This window comes from Nannospalax galili, unplaced genomic scaffold (assembly GCF_000622305.1).
Source record: "Nannospalax galili isolate Female #2095 unplaced genomic scaffold, S.galili_v1.0 scaffold336, whole genome shotgun sequence".
In the NCBI taxonomy this organism is placed as follows: Eukaryota; Metazoa; Chordata; class Mammalia; order Rodentia; family Spalacidae; genus Nannospalax; species Nannospalax galili.
Genome location: NW_008343385.1, coordinates 8,814,865 through 8,830,544, shown reverse-complemented (window position 1 = coordinate 8,830,544; position 15,680 = coordinate 8,814,865). Strand labels below are relative to the sequence as shown.

Here is a 15,680-nt window from a genome sequence, read left to right as displayed (position 1 = left end):
TGAAGAGGGCTGGGGATATAGTTCAGCTGGTAGTATTTGCCTAGCTAGCATGCACAAACCTTTGGGTTTGTTCCACAGTACCACATAAAGTGTGCAAGATGGTGCAGGCCTGTAATCCTAGCACCTGGGAGGTAAAAGCAGGAACAACAGAAGTTCAAAATCATCCTTGGCTACATACTGAATTCAATGGCTAGGCCATAAAGATGAGAATATAGGGCTGGGGAGATGACTATCAGTAAAGTGTTTGTCATGCAAGCATGAAGACCTGAGTTCAGATTCCTAGTACTGATGTAAAAAGCTGGGCATAGGGCTAGAGAGATGACTCGGGTTAAGAGCACTGGCTGCTCTTGCAGAGGACCCAGGTTCAGTTCCCAACACCCGGTTGGCAGCTAACAACTATCTGTAACTCCAGTTTCAGGGGATCCGACGCCCTCTTCTGGCATCTGTGGGCATTGTAAAACATGGGTGCATTTACATACATGCAGGCAGAATACTCATGCATGTAAAATAAAAATTAATTAATTACTTGTTTTTAAAAAGCTGGGCACAGCTTTGTGAACCTATAATCCCAGTGCTCAGGAGGCATGGGCAAGAGGATCATTGGGATGAGCTGGTCAGCTAAGCCAGTCAAGTCAGTAAACTCCAGATTTAGTGAGATTCTATCTCAAAAACTAAGGTAGAAAGCAACTGAGGAAATCAAGAGACATTGATCTCTGGCCTCCACATGTACATGCACCTGCACATACACACAAACACATGCACATATATTTACCACACACATACACACACACACACACACACACACACACACACACACACACGCATAACCACTAAAGAATATGAACACTTACCAATTCAAAAAAGCAATGTGGAAAAAACGTAATGTAACACTTATTGTTTTGAAACACAGTCTCACTAATGTAGCCCAGTGGCCTTCAGTTCCCAGATTTTCCCATCTTAGCCTTCCAAATAGCTAGGACTAGAAACTAGAGACTCATACCCTCATGCCTCGCCTGGTATAGCACTTTTGCTTTTATATCAGAAATCAGATTTATATTAACATAAAAGAAATATATACTTATCTAGAAGACTGCTCACTGGTAACCAGATTATTCTAGAAAGAAAAACTTAAAATTACTCTTATTTTAGAAGGAAGAACTACTCCTTAGATCAGAATTCTCAACAGTACATTTCTAGAACTTAAGTTATAATATAGTCCTGTTAATACACCAAAAAGCAGTACTCGAATTTTTCACGGTTATGAAAAATAAGAAAAAGGTGATTTATTTATTGGGTGGGAGGTTGAGACAGGGTTTCTCTGTAGCCCCAGCTGGCCTAAAACTCACTACGTAGACCAGGCTGGCCTCGACCTCACATTTTCCTGCCTATGCCTCCTAAGTGCGAGAATTAAAGGCATATACTACCACATCCAGCAAAAAGGATGCTTTTAAAAAACAAATGGAGAGATGGCTTAGTGGTTAAGAGCATTGGCTACTCTTGCAGAGGACCTGGTTCGGTTCTCAGTACCCAGATGGCGTGTAACAACCATCCCTAACTCCAGTTCCAGGGGATCCAGTTTCAAGGAATCCAACACCCTCCTCTTGCCTCCACAAGCATTGCATGACATGGGTGTACTTACATACATGTAGGCAAAGTACTCATACACATAAAAAAATTGTTTTTAAGTGACATGACTGGTCACTCAGTTATCAAGATTGAAGATCTAATGATATAAACTGTATTTCATGTAGTTACAACTAGATATAGGAGGGGTAAGTAAAATGTGAGCTGTGTTGCTGGACAACCAGTGCTATTTAAACTATAGTAACAAATGTGTACACTGCAAAAAATTGTTTCTAAAAATTTACTTCATACTTTAAAAAATGTTTTTAAGTTATTAACAGAAGCATGAACTGCTTCATTCAAAGTTTATATACATCGTTCAAACTGCCAACATATTTCAATTAAAGTATCACATTCAATTCTTGTTTAAGAACATGAGTTTACACCAAAGTTTTGTGGCTAAGTGACATAGACTGTGTCCAGTGTTGGAAAACATTTAGAAACTGTTGTGGAATGAGGATTTGGAGCTCATCAAATTCACATGTTGAAACCCTAGTCCCCAGGGTGATGGTATCAGGGATGGAGTTTCAGGGAAGAAATCAGGGCAGAGGGCAGAGCCCTCCTGGTGGAATCAGTGCCTCTCCAGGAGCCAGGAGAGAGCTGAGATTGCCCTTCCAGAGGAAAGCAGGAACAGGGCCCTCACTAGAAAGAAACTGGGCTCACACCCCAATCTTGGACTTTTCAACTGTCAGAACTTTGAAGACTGAATACGGTTCAAGCCATGTGGACTATAATGTTTGATAAGATAACCAAACAGAAACTAAATTAATACAAAGTGACACATTCTTATTTCTCCTGCGTAACTAAACCAAAAATTCAGAATTCAGTCTTTAAAACAAGATAAAAGCACTTGAGAATCAGAAGTTGTAGGCCAGCCTGAGCTATACTGTGAGTTCCAGGCCAGTCCTAAATATAGCAAGTCTCTTTATAAAAACAAACTCAACCAACAAAAACAAAGACATTGCCTAAGTACAAATACAAAATGATGTCTATTAATTTCAATGTATTATCTGATACAACATATACTAACCCAAGGTAGCTGAGAGGTTTTTTTCAGATCACATAAACCATGCATGCAATTACAGAGTGCGTACAAGCAGATAGCACAGAACCACTCATTTCCAGAGGGTGGGTAACTTTCTATTCAATACTGAAAGCTAACTGCTAATTTGGTTCAACCTGGCTTAGTCCCTAGAAGCCAGGGCTCAGGTTGCAGACAAAGTAAATGACCAACAAATTCTAAAGAGTAACATCAGGGTAAACACACCAGTTAATATTCAACTCACATTAAGAATAGTTGGATTTGTCTTTTAAAAAGTGACCAAAGCCTAGTTCAAATGATAATTTAGGAAGCACATTTTATTGGCTTTGACATTTTAAGTTTCTCTCAGAAAATGCTAACCAGTTCTAATATGTTCAGATTTGCACGTATAAATCATTTCCCTCCACAAATCCTTTCCCGTGTTCAGTCAGGTTCCCAGGATGGTCCTTTAACTACTTATTTTATGCTGTACTCACTACATCTTAGTAATTACTATTTAAAGACTATCTTTCCCCGTGACTAAAAGGTGAATGATGGTAAAATGCAAGTTAATTTTATTCACTCCAGTAGTTCTTATTTAAAAATATTAAGTAGGTGAGTGAAGAAATGAAGTGTAAAATATCACTGAGTTTAATCAGAGCTTTCCTTCCTATATGCTAATCCCCTTCTCCACACTAACAGAGGAAAGCAGGAACAGGGCCCTCACTAGAAAGAAACTGGGCTCGCACAGTATGCAGTAGCACTGCAGTCCCCAGCCCAGAATGCCTTCTAACTTTAACAAAGGCCAGTCATTAGTCATGCTTCTAAGTCTCCATCATCTTCCTGTCTCAAGATGCCTTTCTCTATCATTCTATCTATTCATAGTGACCCATTTTCATTGTTATTAGAAAATTGCTGACTGACAACAGGAACTGCTTCTCCCTCCACCAAAGCTTGCTGCTGTTCCTATGAATGAGATCAAGTCCAGCACCTCGTATCCCACACAAGTTCCATACCATGTTCCTCTACAACCTAAAAACACAGTATGTAGAGAAGCCGTACAGGAATGTCCTAACCCACCCCATCATCCCTCTTTGCTAGCCCAAGTTCTTTAAGACATTTACTCCCCAAACTCCTAAGGTCAGAATCTTAATAGTGGAGTGTCCTCAGCCAAGGAGAGCTTCAAGGAAATCATAACAATTATTAGATAACTATTATTTATGTGCCAAAAACTGTTCTAAGTGCTTTACGAGTGTGAGTGTGTGTGTGTGTGTGTGTGTGTGTGTATTTAATTCTCAGAAACCCCTATGAGGTAAGTATATTTCTAACCCTACTTTACTTATCTGAAAACTAAGGCAGAGATACTAAGAAACTTGGCACATGGCCACACAGCTTATGTGGAGTCACGTTAAGTGTTCAAACCATGTGGTCTTGCTTTAGGGAAATTAATCAGATTTCACACCATTAAACAGAATTGGCAAAAACAACAACAACAACAAAAATCTTCCAAAATGGTTTTCACAAATGAACAAATCAAAGATTTCTGAATACACACTACAGTTACACTATCTTAAACTGTAATTCATATTTTAGGTCTGTAGCATATTTGAAGAATAACATTTATACTGACTTTCTAACTACCAGAGATTCTGTTAATCCTTTTAACACCATATTTAGTCAACATACTAATAAGAAATAAGAGCATAAACCAAAGTTGAGTGAGATTAAATAAAGCTTGCCTATAATACACATAACTTGTCCAAGGTCATATTTAACTACTTATATGGCCAAATCTTAAACTAAGTTCTTAACTACTAACAAAAGAAGGCATTTTTCTGATTACAATACTAACTTGATGTGAATACTGTTACATCAGTGCAGTATAACTAAAGCATCAAAGTGGGAATGGAGAGATGGCACTGACTGCTCTTGCAGAGGACCTGGGTTTGATTCCCAGCACCCACATGGTGGCTAACAACCACCCGTAACTCCAGTTCCGGGGGAATCCGATGCCTTTTTCTGACCTCTGCGGGCACTGCACGACACAGGTGCACTTACATGCAGGCAATACACTCATACACATAAAAAATTAAAAAATTAAAAATTAAATATTTTTTTAAAAAAGATTTTAAAAAGTTACTGCTTGTAAAACACTTTCACACATAATTCTTCATAATATTACTAATACGAATTCAATAAAGTTAAACATGCTTACAGCAAAGAATAACTACTACATGAGACCCTATCACCAAAGAAAAAAGGATTAACGGGCTGGATAGATAGCTCCGAGGTTAAGAACACTGGCTGTTCTTACAGAGAACCAGGGTTCGAATCCCAGCACCCCATATGGCAGCTAACAACTGTCTAAAACTCCAGTTCCAGGGGATCTGACATCCTCTCTGTCCTCCACAGGCACTGTACAACACAAGTGCACTTATATATATACAGGCAATATATAATACACATAAAATAAAAATAATAAAGAAAATAGTAAAAAATTTAAAAAGCATTAACATAAAGAAGCCAGGCATGGTGGTGCACGCCTTTAATCCCAGCACTTGGGAGGTAGAGGCAGGTGGATCTTTATGAGTTTGAGGTCAGCCTGGTCTACACAGGAAGTTCCAGGCAGCTGGGACTACAGGGATTAGTCTCAAAAAGACCAAAAAAAAAACTATTAACATGAAAAAATATATATATACTAATTATGCAAATATTTATTAAGCATAAATTACGGTTCATGTGATCATAGACTAATACAATAATTTTATAACAAATTGCATACATATGTGTTTCAAAAATGAATAGATATGAATTTGCAATCACAAATCTAAGCACGGAATGTCTAAAAGGGTTACTTAAAAATATTTTGCAGGGGCTGGAGAGATGGCTCAACGGTTAAGAACACTGGTTATTCTTGCAGAAGACCCGGGTCCGAATCCCAGCACCCACATGGCAGCTAACAACTGTCCATAACTCCAGTTCCAGGGGATCCGAGGGCCTCTTCTGTCCTCCGCGGGCATTGTACAACACGGGTGCACTAACCTACGTGCAGGCAATACACCCATACACATAAAATAAAAATAATAAAAAGAGATTAAAAAAAAAAATCTTGGGGCTGGAGAGATGGCTCAGCAGTTAAGAGCACTGACTGCTCTTGCAGAGGACCCGTGTTTGATTCCTAGCACCCACATGGCAGGTACGAACCGTCCTTAACTCCAGTTCCAGGGGAACCCAAAGCCCTCTTCTGACCTCCTCGGCATTGTATGACACAGGTGCACTCGCATACATGCAGACAATACACTCATACACATAAAATAAAAATAATAAAATATTTTTAAAAAGATTTTTAAAAAAATCATCTTTCGGAGGGGCTAGAGAGATGGCTCCATGGTTAAGAGCATGGGCTGCTCTTGCAGGGAACCAGCATTTGGTTTCCAGCACCAAATGGCTGCTAACAACCATCCTTAACTCTAGTTCCAGGGGCTCTGATGCCCTATTCTAGCCTTTTGGGGCACTGAACACATATAGTGGACTTGCATTTATGAGGCAAAACACTCATACACATAAAATTTTTTTAAAAAAATTAAAAAAGCATCTCAGAATGTTTTCCTCACACTAGGTGTTAACATTCTTATTTTCACAAAATAAATAAAAATACTGCACACAGAATTGGGGAAATGGCTCAATGGTAGGGTGCTTACAAGGCCATGGGTTTGAGTTCCAGCACCAAAAATAACAAATAATTTGAATACATTAGCTTTTCTCTGAAAGGACTTTCATGGATTTCTATTTAAAAAAAAAAAAAAAAAAGGCCCATGTTTTCATGTGCCAAGAAATAATTTCACTTCACTCCTTTGTTACAAATGAATATAAGACATTGCTCTTATGAAAACGTATTAAGTAGGGAATTAATTTACCACTGGCTATAAATTTTTCAAATCCCAGAAATACCATCATCCACTTATTGGTCAACTGTATTTCAGAAATCTCACAAAAGCAGCAGTTAAATAGCTCTTTGTTACATTACAGAGGCAGGTGTGTGCTTCAAAGTAAGGGGAACAGTGGAATGATAGCTATTTTTCCTGTTGTTTTAGGGGGTGGTAACAAAAGCAATCCCAAAAGCAATCCTTCTGAGGTGTACACTCATAATGCTGAGATTTACTAATTATTCTAGACCATATTTTCGACACCTCTCCTCACCCCAGTACCATAATCACATTTTCCATGCTGACAAGAATGGAGTCATTCCACTGGTGCAGCACTAAAAGTTTATAAAGCAGTTTAATCCAGAACATCTCATTCAGTTCTCAAAAAAGTCTATCAGAATTTGTGTTTGCTTTTTTCATTTGTTACTACATTTTTTAAATTTGTATGTGCTTATGCGCCTATGTACCCATGAGTGAGTGTGTGTGTGTGTGTGTGTGTGTGTGTGTGTGTGTTGTGGGGGGTCATACAAATGCTACAGCATGAGTCTGGAAGAGGATAACTTGCAGGGGTCAGAGCTCTCCTTCCACCATGTGAGTGAAGGGGACCGAACTCAGATTGGCAGACTTGGTAGCAGGTACCTTCACCTGCTGAACCATCTTGCTAGCCCTGTTTGGTTTTTGCTTTTTGAGATAGGGAGGAGCTCATGGAGCTCAGACTGGCTTCAAACTCACTATGTTGCTAGGTTGGCCTTGAACACATGATCTCCCGGCCTTCCTCCCAAATGCTGGGGTTATAGGCATGCACCACCATGCATGGCTTCAGAAGACCCACTCAGAAGGTTGGATTTGTTGTCCAAGAATCACACAAACCAGGAAGTGGTAGGGTCAGAAGTTGAAATTGGACCTGCTGGCAATGTAGACAGCAAATTCTTTTCTTACCAATCATGTATCCATTAGTACCTACAACAGTCTGATGACAGTTGATATTATAGAAAATCTATAACCGACAACGTCTAAAGAATATAAGCAGGGTGCACACCCAGTCCCAGCTACTCAGGAAGCTGAAGCAAGGAGATCATTTGCCTAGGAATTCCAGAGCAGTCTCAGCAAAATAAGGAGATACCATCAGAAAAATAAATACTCAAAAATATTATCAATAGTTATCTAATAAGAGTTCAACTGAATTTAAAGATACAGTATGTGAAAGAGAATTTATTTTTAAAAATTAAGTAAAATTTAGTGATAACTATTTTTTTTTTAATATTTATTATTTTTATTTCATGTGTATGAGTGTATTGCCTTTGTGCATGAGTGTACCCACCATGTCGTGCAGTGCTTGCAGAGGTCAGAAGAGGGCATCGGATCTGGAGTTATGGACAGTTGTTACTGCCAGGTAGGTGCTGGGATTCAAATTTGGGTCCTCTGCAAGAGCAGACAGTGCTCTTAACCGCTGAGCCATCTCTCCAGTCCCTGATAACTTTATTTTTAAAAGATAAAGAGGCTGGGCAAGATGGCACACACCTTTAATCCCAGCACTAGAAAGAGACAGGAGACCAGCCTGGTCTACACAGCACGTTTCAGGCTATCTGGGACTATAGGGAGATGCTATCTCAAAAATAATTAAATAAGTGAAGAGATTTTTTTTTAATTTTATTATTTTTATTTTATGTGTATGCGTGCATTGCCTTTATTTTATGCCGTGTTGTGCAATGCCCCTGGAGGTCAGAAGAGGCTGTTGCATCCCCTGGGACTGGAGCTACGGACAGTTAGCTGCTATGTGGGTGCTCGGATTCGAACCCAGGTCTTCTGCAAGAACAACCAGTGTTCTCAACCACTGAGCCACCTCTCTAGCCCCCTGTGAAGAGCTGTCTTAGCAAAGGGTGAGGAGCTGTTTTACAGTGTGGCTATGAACTGCGGAAGAGACACCACAATTTTATATATATCTTAATTTCACACACTTAAACCTCTAGACTTCATGCATATTTTATAAATTAAAGATCAGTTTTAGTCCAATTATCATAAGAGGAAAAACCGGCAAAATGTGAATATGGATATATATCAGATGATAGTACTGAATCAGTATTAAATGTCTTAAATTTGATAAAAATGTACTGCAATTATTTGAGAGGTCTTTTTTCTTAGATAGCACATGTTTTTGAGTATTTAAGAACAAAAGGTTATAATGTCAACAATTTGCTCAAACAGCTCTAATAGATGTGTGTTTGTGTGTAGAGAAATCAAATGACAAAATGCTGCCAGATGATCTAGATGGAAATTAAACAGTCTTCACTGAATTATTCTTTGACCTAGTAAGAAATATTTAAAAAGAGTTGATGATAAAAGGTAAAATTTAAAAGTATTTTCTTTCATTTTTTTTTAAGCTAAGAAGACATTCCCATTCCTAGCAACTGACTTTTTTGTTTTGGTTTGGGGTTTTGTGTCAAGGTCTCTCTGTAGTCTCAGTTGGCCTGGAACTTGCTATGTAGACCAGGCTGGCCTCTATCTCACAGAGATCTGCCTGCCTCTGCCTCCCAATCACTGGGAGTACACCACCATGCCCAGCCCAACAAGATCTTTTGTAAATAACTTAATAATAGCAAATATACTCTTTTTAGGGCCCCTATAAATAAGTTAACTCTAGTTGGAATCAAACAAATTCTTTAAAAAATATTTTTATTTTTTTATTTTATGTGCATGAGTGCATTAACTGCATGTAGATAAGTGAACCTGTATCGTGCAATGCCCATGGAGGCCAGAAGAGGCCGCTGGATCCCCTAGAACTGGAGTTGCAGACAGTTGGTAGCTGCCATGTGGGTGCTGGGATTCGAACCCGGGCCTTCTGCAAGAACAACCAGTGTTCTTAACCGCTGAGCCATCTCTCCAGCCCAAAAGTCCAGGTTTTTTGTTATTTTGTCTCCCCCCCCCCCCCAGAGCTGAGGACCAAACCCAGGGCCACTGAGCTAAATCCCCAAGCCCCGAAACAAAATTTTTTATTTTGTAAAAAACTGGGGCATAAAACATGCCAGGGAAAAACAAGGCAGCAAATACCACATAATGTGTCCCCAAACAGCTCACTCTTCATTGAACGCTATAAAGACTATAGTAAACTGCATGTACTGTTCTCTATTTTTAAGGGTTTTTTCTTTTTAAACATTTTGGGATTAAGGGTCATGATGTATGTGTGGAGGTCAGGTCAAGAGGTGACTCTGAGGTCAGGTCAAAAGGTAACTTTTAGGCGTCATCAGCTCTCTCCTTCTACCATGTGGGTCCCAGGAACTGAATTCAAGTTGTCAGGACTGGCAGTCAAAGTCTTTGCCTACTGAGCCATCTCTCCCACCCAAGGAGCTTAAAATTTTTAAAGAAAGAGATAAGACAGGCATGGTGGTACACACTTTCAATCCCAGGACTTGGCAAGTAGACACAGATGGATGTCTACGAGTTCCAGTCCAGCCAGGGCTACATAGTGACTGTCTCAAAAAAGAACAGGTAAAAGTCAATATGCAGTTCCTATGGACCATTCATAGTATTTGAAACACTAAGTAAGCCTGCTATCAGATTTAACTAAGACTTGATTCACTATGATTTCAATACTATTTCTTCCACCCCAGCCCCAAAGATTTAAAAAGTCTTATAACCTAATATACTATACCAGGAATGCAGTGAGGCTGTATTATGTAGACATTTAATGTCCATGAAATCACTCATCAGCCTTCAAAGGGGAAATCAGATGTTTCCAGTGTTAACACCATTCTCCTAAGTAGAGTCCTCCTTGGGGAGTGTTGAGGAGGGTGGGAAGGGAGCTGTCCACCTTGAGGGATTTTTAAATAATTTTACTAAAATCTATTTTTCGCTTAGGTCATGCATGTTACAATCTAATTGGATACCAACATAAGTGCATTTTATTCTGTTATTATAGGATAAGAACAGGACATACTTTAAAGTAGGAATTAACTACATCCTAAAGGCTATACTCAGAAACAATCTTCGATCTTTTTTTTTTGGTCTTTTTCCAACAAGGTCTATAGCCCCAGCTGGCCTGGAACTCATTATGTAGAGCAGACTGGCCTCCATCTTCCAGAGATCTGGCTGCCTCTGCCTCCCAAGTGCTGGGACTAAAGGTGTGTTCATGTGCACCCAACCCAAAAAACTGTTACATCAAGTCCATTCATTTCTCCATGGTTACCCTGGAATCCCCCAACTTGCATTTTGGGTCTATATCATCCAACCTTATTTAACTCCTCCTCAGTGTTCCTCTACAGAGGCTAAGCTGGAAGAAATGCATCAGTTTCCCCTCCAAGCACACAGAACCAGTTGCTTGAGACTTCTGTTCAGTGAATTCCATACCACTAGCATTCCCTGTTCTTTATCAAAAATAAATTTTTATAGAAAGATAAAATTTTAGGGGCTGGAGAGATGGCTCAACAGTTAAGAGCACTGACTGCTGTTGCAGAGGACCCAGGTTCAATTCCCAGCACCCACATGGCAGCCACAAGCCGTCCTTAACTCCAGTTCTAGGGGAATCCGAAGCCCTCTTCTGACCTCCGCGGCAGTGCACGACATGGGTGCACTCACATACATGCAGGCAATACACTCGTACACATAAAAAAAAGAAAAGAAATAAAAATGTTTTAAAAAAGACAAAAATTTAATTGTAAGTAGAAGTTTGAAAAAGATTTGTAAAGTGACTCTAAAACTCTATGAGAACAAAAACTCATCTCAGGCTAAAGTTAGCTCAGAGTCCCTCCCCCGACCCCAAAGCCCCACAGAAACAATAAAAGATCAGTTAAGTACCTCACTGGCACTCAGAACGGTCTGTGCTGAACTGAGTGCTGCGCCTCACTGGCATAACTCTTTAATGCTTCCCAATGATCCCCAGACCATTTCAAAGTTGGTGTAGACATAATTACTTTACAATTTTATTCTCCCCTCCCTTTTCTGGAGGGTGTGTGTCTTATTTTACAGTCCTTATCCTTAACATATTTAACTTTTTCTTTGAAGAAAACAAAAAGACCACACAAGGTTGGAGAGATGGCTAAGTTAGGTTAAGAGTACTGCAGGTTCAGTTCCTAGCATCCACACGGAGGCTAACAACTGTCCATAACCCCCCAGCTCCAGGGGATCTGACTCCCTCTTCTGGACTCCACTGGCACTGCATGCTATGGTGTACTGGTGTGCTTTCATATAGGTATGCAGGCCAAATAGTCATACACACATAAAATAAAAGAAAAAAGAAAAAGACAGACAGACTACCCACGCCAAGCATAGCAGTGTATGCCTGGAATTCTAGTAGTCAACAGGCTACATGGTGCCAGGCCAGCCTGAGCTACACAATGAGATCTTGTCTTAAACCAACAACACATTCAACACATGATCTACTTGTATGAAAACATCCTTATGTGACACAAGTGCTATGTACAATGAAAATATTTAAAAATATGCACCTTTAAATTTTTATTTTTAACAAAAAACCCTGTAATATTTTAAAGTCTCTATTTTAAAGCTTTCAATCTGAATTTTAAAAAGAAATGAAAAAACAAATTTTCATACACATTAAGGTGTGTGCAATAATGAGATTGTCTAGGATCAACCTAGACTGGGTCACAGATGAAGTTTCTGTCCTATCAGGATATAAATCCCTTAAAGTCCACACCATATTCATAGCATCTACTCTATCTTTTTTAAAAGGCTAATGCTGAATGACCAATGTATTTTACACTAAGATTTAAGAGACATTTCAGATAACATTTCAGTAACAAATCTAAGAATCCTGTTTTAATAACTTTACCCGAAATGCAATGTTCTTTATAAAATTCCAATCAAATACAAAGGTATCACTGTCTCACTATGCTTTCATCTTGTTTAATTAAAATGCTCTATTCTAGGATGAACACAGTCACTTCACAATAAATCCAATACTCAAGGGCTAAACTACATGGTTGTTTCATAAACTTTTTTTGCTCATATGCATCTTTGTGGATCTGAAGACAGCAAAGTAACCTCTTCCCAGAGCTTCCATGTGTGCATACAAAATCTTTACATTTTGCTGAAGGGAATTTCATCCTGGGATCTCTCAGCTCCAGAGAATCAAGGGCTGCCATGAACACTGTATAGGAAGACAGCCTTAAACTATAACCCCCTGGCAATCATCTATCCTGCAATGAAATTGAAAAGGGTATCAGACAGGCATTGGGAGTCTGAAGATACAGGTTAATGCTGCCTGTCAGACCCTGTCATTAACTGCTCCATGGCCACAGTGGCCTGATTCTGCTACAGGCCCATTACGAATCTGGAATCCGGAAACACCAGACTCTGTGCCATCTCATCTCTACAACGACCTCTACCTCTTATCTAGACTCTGCAAGCTGCTTTGATCTCCCTTAGCCACTGTTGACAAGTAGCCATCAAGTCTGCCCTTTAATATCTTTAGTGACAACACAGCTCAGGGCTTTAGCAGTTAACCCCTTCCAGTTTTAGGCAAACCTGAAAAACTACTAGATTCTTTTCTCATGTGCCTAACCTGATTTGTGAACCTTTTAAATGTTGCCCTACTCATTTCTCCTCTGTGTACTTTCCAAAAGTTAATGAAACAGCTTATCATTCAAAATAGGTAATCCAAAAACCCGAAAACAAAAATCATTGAGCTCTACTTTTATAACAGGAAAATCTGAAATATGTTGAAAAATGCTTCCTACTTGGAACTTAAAACACAAGAAGGCTCAGAATTTTCAACTAAAGATACAAAGTTTCCAGGTGCAAGCCCTTCCTACCCCTTCAGGCTTGTTTTCACTGCACAGACAATTAGACAGCCACCAGCTTTAAATGACTAAGATTATAGTTACTTGAAATTAACATCAATTCTGTCTGCAAACAATTTACCCTCTACATTTCCATTTATGACTGTGATTTCATAGCAGTTATAATCAATGTGATACAAATATAGTAGAAATCATTATTTATTCATTAAAGCCTGGCTTTTGAGAATTACAAGTTGCCTCAGTCACCTTCAACAGCTTTTACTGCAACATAAAAAAACTACAATGTATTAATAGAATGTATTTTGCACACATAAGGCAATCTGATACAAATGCTTGTTTCCTTGGAAAATAAGAATATAAGCAACCCTATTTGATATTCTTCATCCTTAAGTAACCTCACAGGTGCCCGACCAGAAAAAAAAAAACAAAAAAAAAAACAAAACTGGGTCAATATTTTGCAAACAGTGATTGGTTTACTTGAATCAAAAACGGTTAACTGTCAATTGCTTGGTTAAACCAGCAAAATCTAATTTTCAAAGGGCTCCTAGGGCCTCTCTTTCTTGGGCTATGCCTGCAGGGAGTCAAACAATAGACAGTCCTAAGGAGAAGGCCACCCTGTGAGGAGTCTCTCTTTGGTCTTTCAGTAATTAAATTTCCTGCAGGGGCATAGGGCAGAGCCACCTATATGAATTCAACCTTATTTTCCAAATTGTATGAGGCTGCTATTTCACTTAAGTTTATATGGTAAAGACAGTCCCCTCCCCCTTGATAAACACATTTGATAAATAACCATTCCTTACTTCTCTGGGACAGCTGCAAGAATGAATTCTGTTTAAAACCAACCAACCCAGACTAAAAAGACTACTACTAAAAAGGCTACACAAAACATCTTATCACAACTGCATTATATGCAGAATCAAGCACTTTAGGGCCCAAGAGGGCAGTCCTCAGACAATTTTTCTTATAAAATCACCTATCTCATCCTGTCAATGGATTCTTCCAGCTGAAAATGGTTTGATTTATCAAAGTGTATAATGCAAAGTTTTCTCAAATGTCTTTTTCTAAGATAGCTCACCACTTAAAATCTAGTCAGACGCAATCCAGCATGGATGTGGATGTGGACTCAGGCAAATATCGTCAATCTCAAATTAGTTTAATAAAGGCTGCTTTTAACACAAAGTTCTTTGACTGCCTTGTTATTAAATATAAAACCAAATGCTTGAAATAGCTTACTTCCAGCACGGAACAGAGATACCAAGTTTGTCAAACACTGCCCCACCCCTTGTAAGAGCGAATGACTGGAACATTTGGAAGTACTACATCACGTAGTAGCTCAGCTACAGAAACTTCGTACCGACGCCAGTAGTTGCACATTCCCTAGTAGTTTTCTTAAGTAGACTGACCGCACGTCGCCCTCGATAACCACCGCCATCAACACCCAGGCACAATGAGAGTAAGAAATGCTATTCCAGTCCCTGTAACACCATCTCACAACTTTCACCTACATATTTCCCCTGGTGTTTTCAAAGAGAAGTCTGCACCCCTAAAGAATCAAGGAGTTCCCAGCCTCCCAGGAATCGGCAATGAAGTCTAGGAATCTATCTTACGTTGATTCAAAGTGACCAAACAAGTCGCAAAGGAGGCCAGGTCTACGTGTCCTAATATTGACAGATTTCACATCTCAAAAGCAGCCCTTGTGGGGGTGCTAGGATTTCCAAAATCAACCCCTCCCCCCTCCGTCTTTGCTCCCCACCCCCCTCCCATTCTGGGAAGTCCTTTTTAGAAGCGGCTGGGATGCTACTCACCGAGTTTTTCCACCAACTTCAGCATCACCCCTCCGATGTGCACCTCCCCAGTCACTCTAAGGGTGACATCGCGGTTCAGGTCCGTCACATGGACGCTCAGTTCCCACGTCCCATCCGCGTAGCAGCCATCTGGCATCCTTATCCCGTCCAGAGCCATGGCTCCTTCCTGCGAGCGCGGAGGAAATGGCTCTCGTCAGCGTCACTCCCCCAAAGGAAGACAAACCCCACTGAGTCCGCAGCGCGGGCTGCGGCGAGGGAGAAAGCGGAGGAGCCGAGGCCGTAGGCGCACACGCCGGGCGGGAGCAGAGCGTCCTGGGCCTCGGCGCCATCTGGCATCCTTATCCCGTCCAGAGCCATGGCTCCTTCCTGCGAGCGCGGAGGAAATGGCTCTCGTCAGCGTCACTCCCCCAAAGGAAGACAAACCCCACTGAGTCCGCAGCGCGGGCTGCGGCGAGGGAGAAAGCGGAGGAGCCGAGGCCGTAGGCGCACACGCCGGGCGGGAGCAGAGCGTCCTGGGCCTCGGCCCCCAGCGTCCGCCTAGCGGACCACG

At 40.3% G+C, this 15,680-nt stretch overlaps 1 protein-coding gene across 1 annotated transcript in view; it reads right to left on the bottom strand.

Moving 5' to 3' along the window:
- Window positions 1–15,296, bottom strand: part of Fermt2 (fermitin family member 2) — a gene marked incomplete at its 5' end in the record, with an annotated part of 85,992 nt that extends 70,696 nt beyond the window's left edge. Inside the window, 1 exon segment of the mRNA XM_029566666.1 lies at window positions 15,131–15,296. Within this exon segment, the coding sequence (XP_029422526.1) occupies window positions 15,131–15,287 (157 nt within the window).
- Window positions 15,297–15,680: the final 384 nt, after the last annotated feature.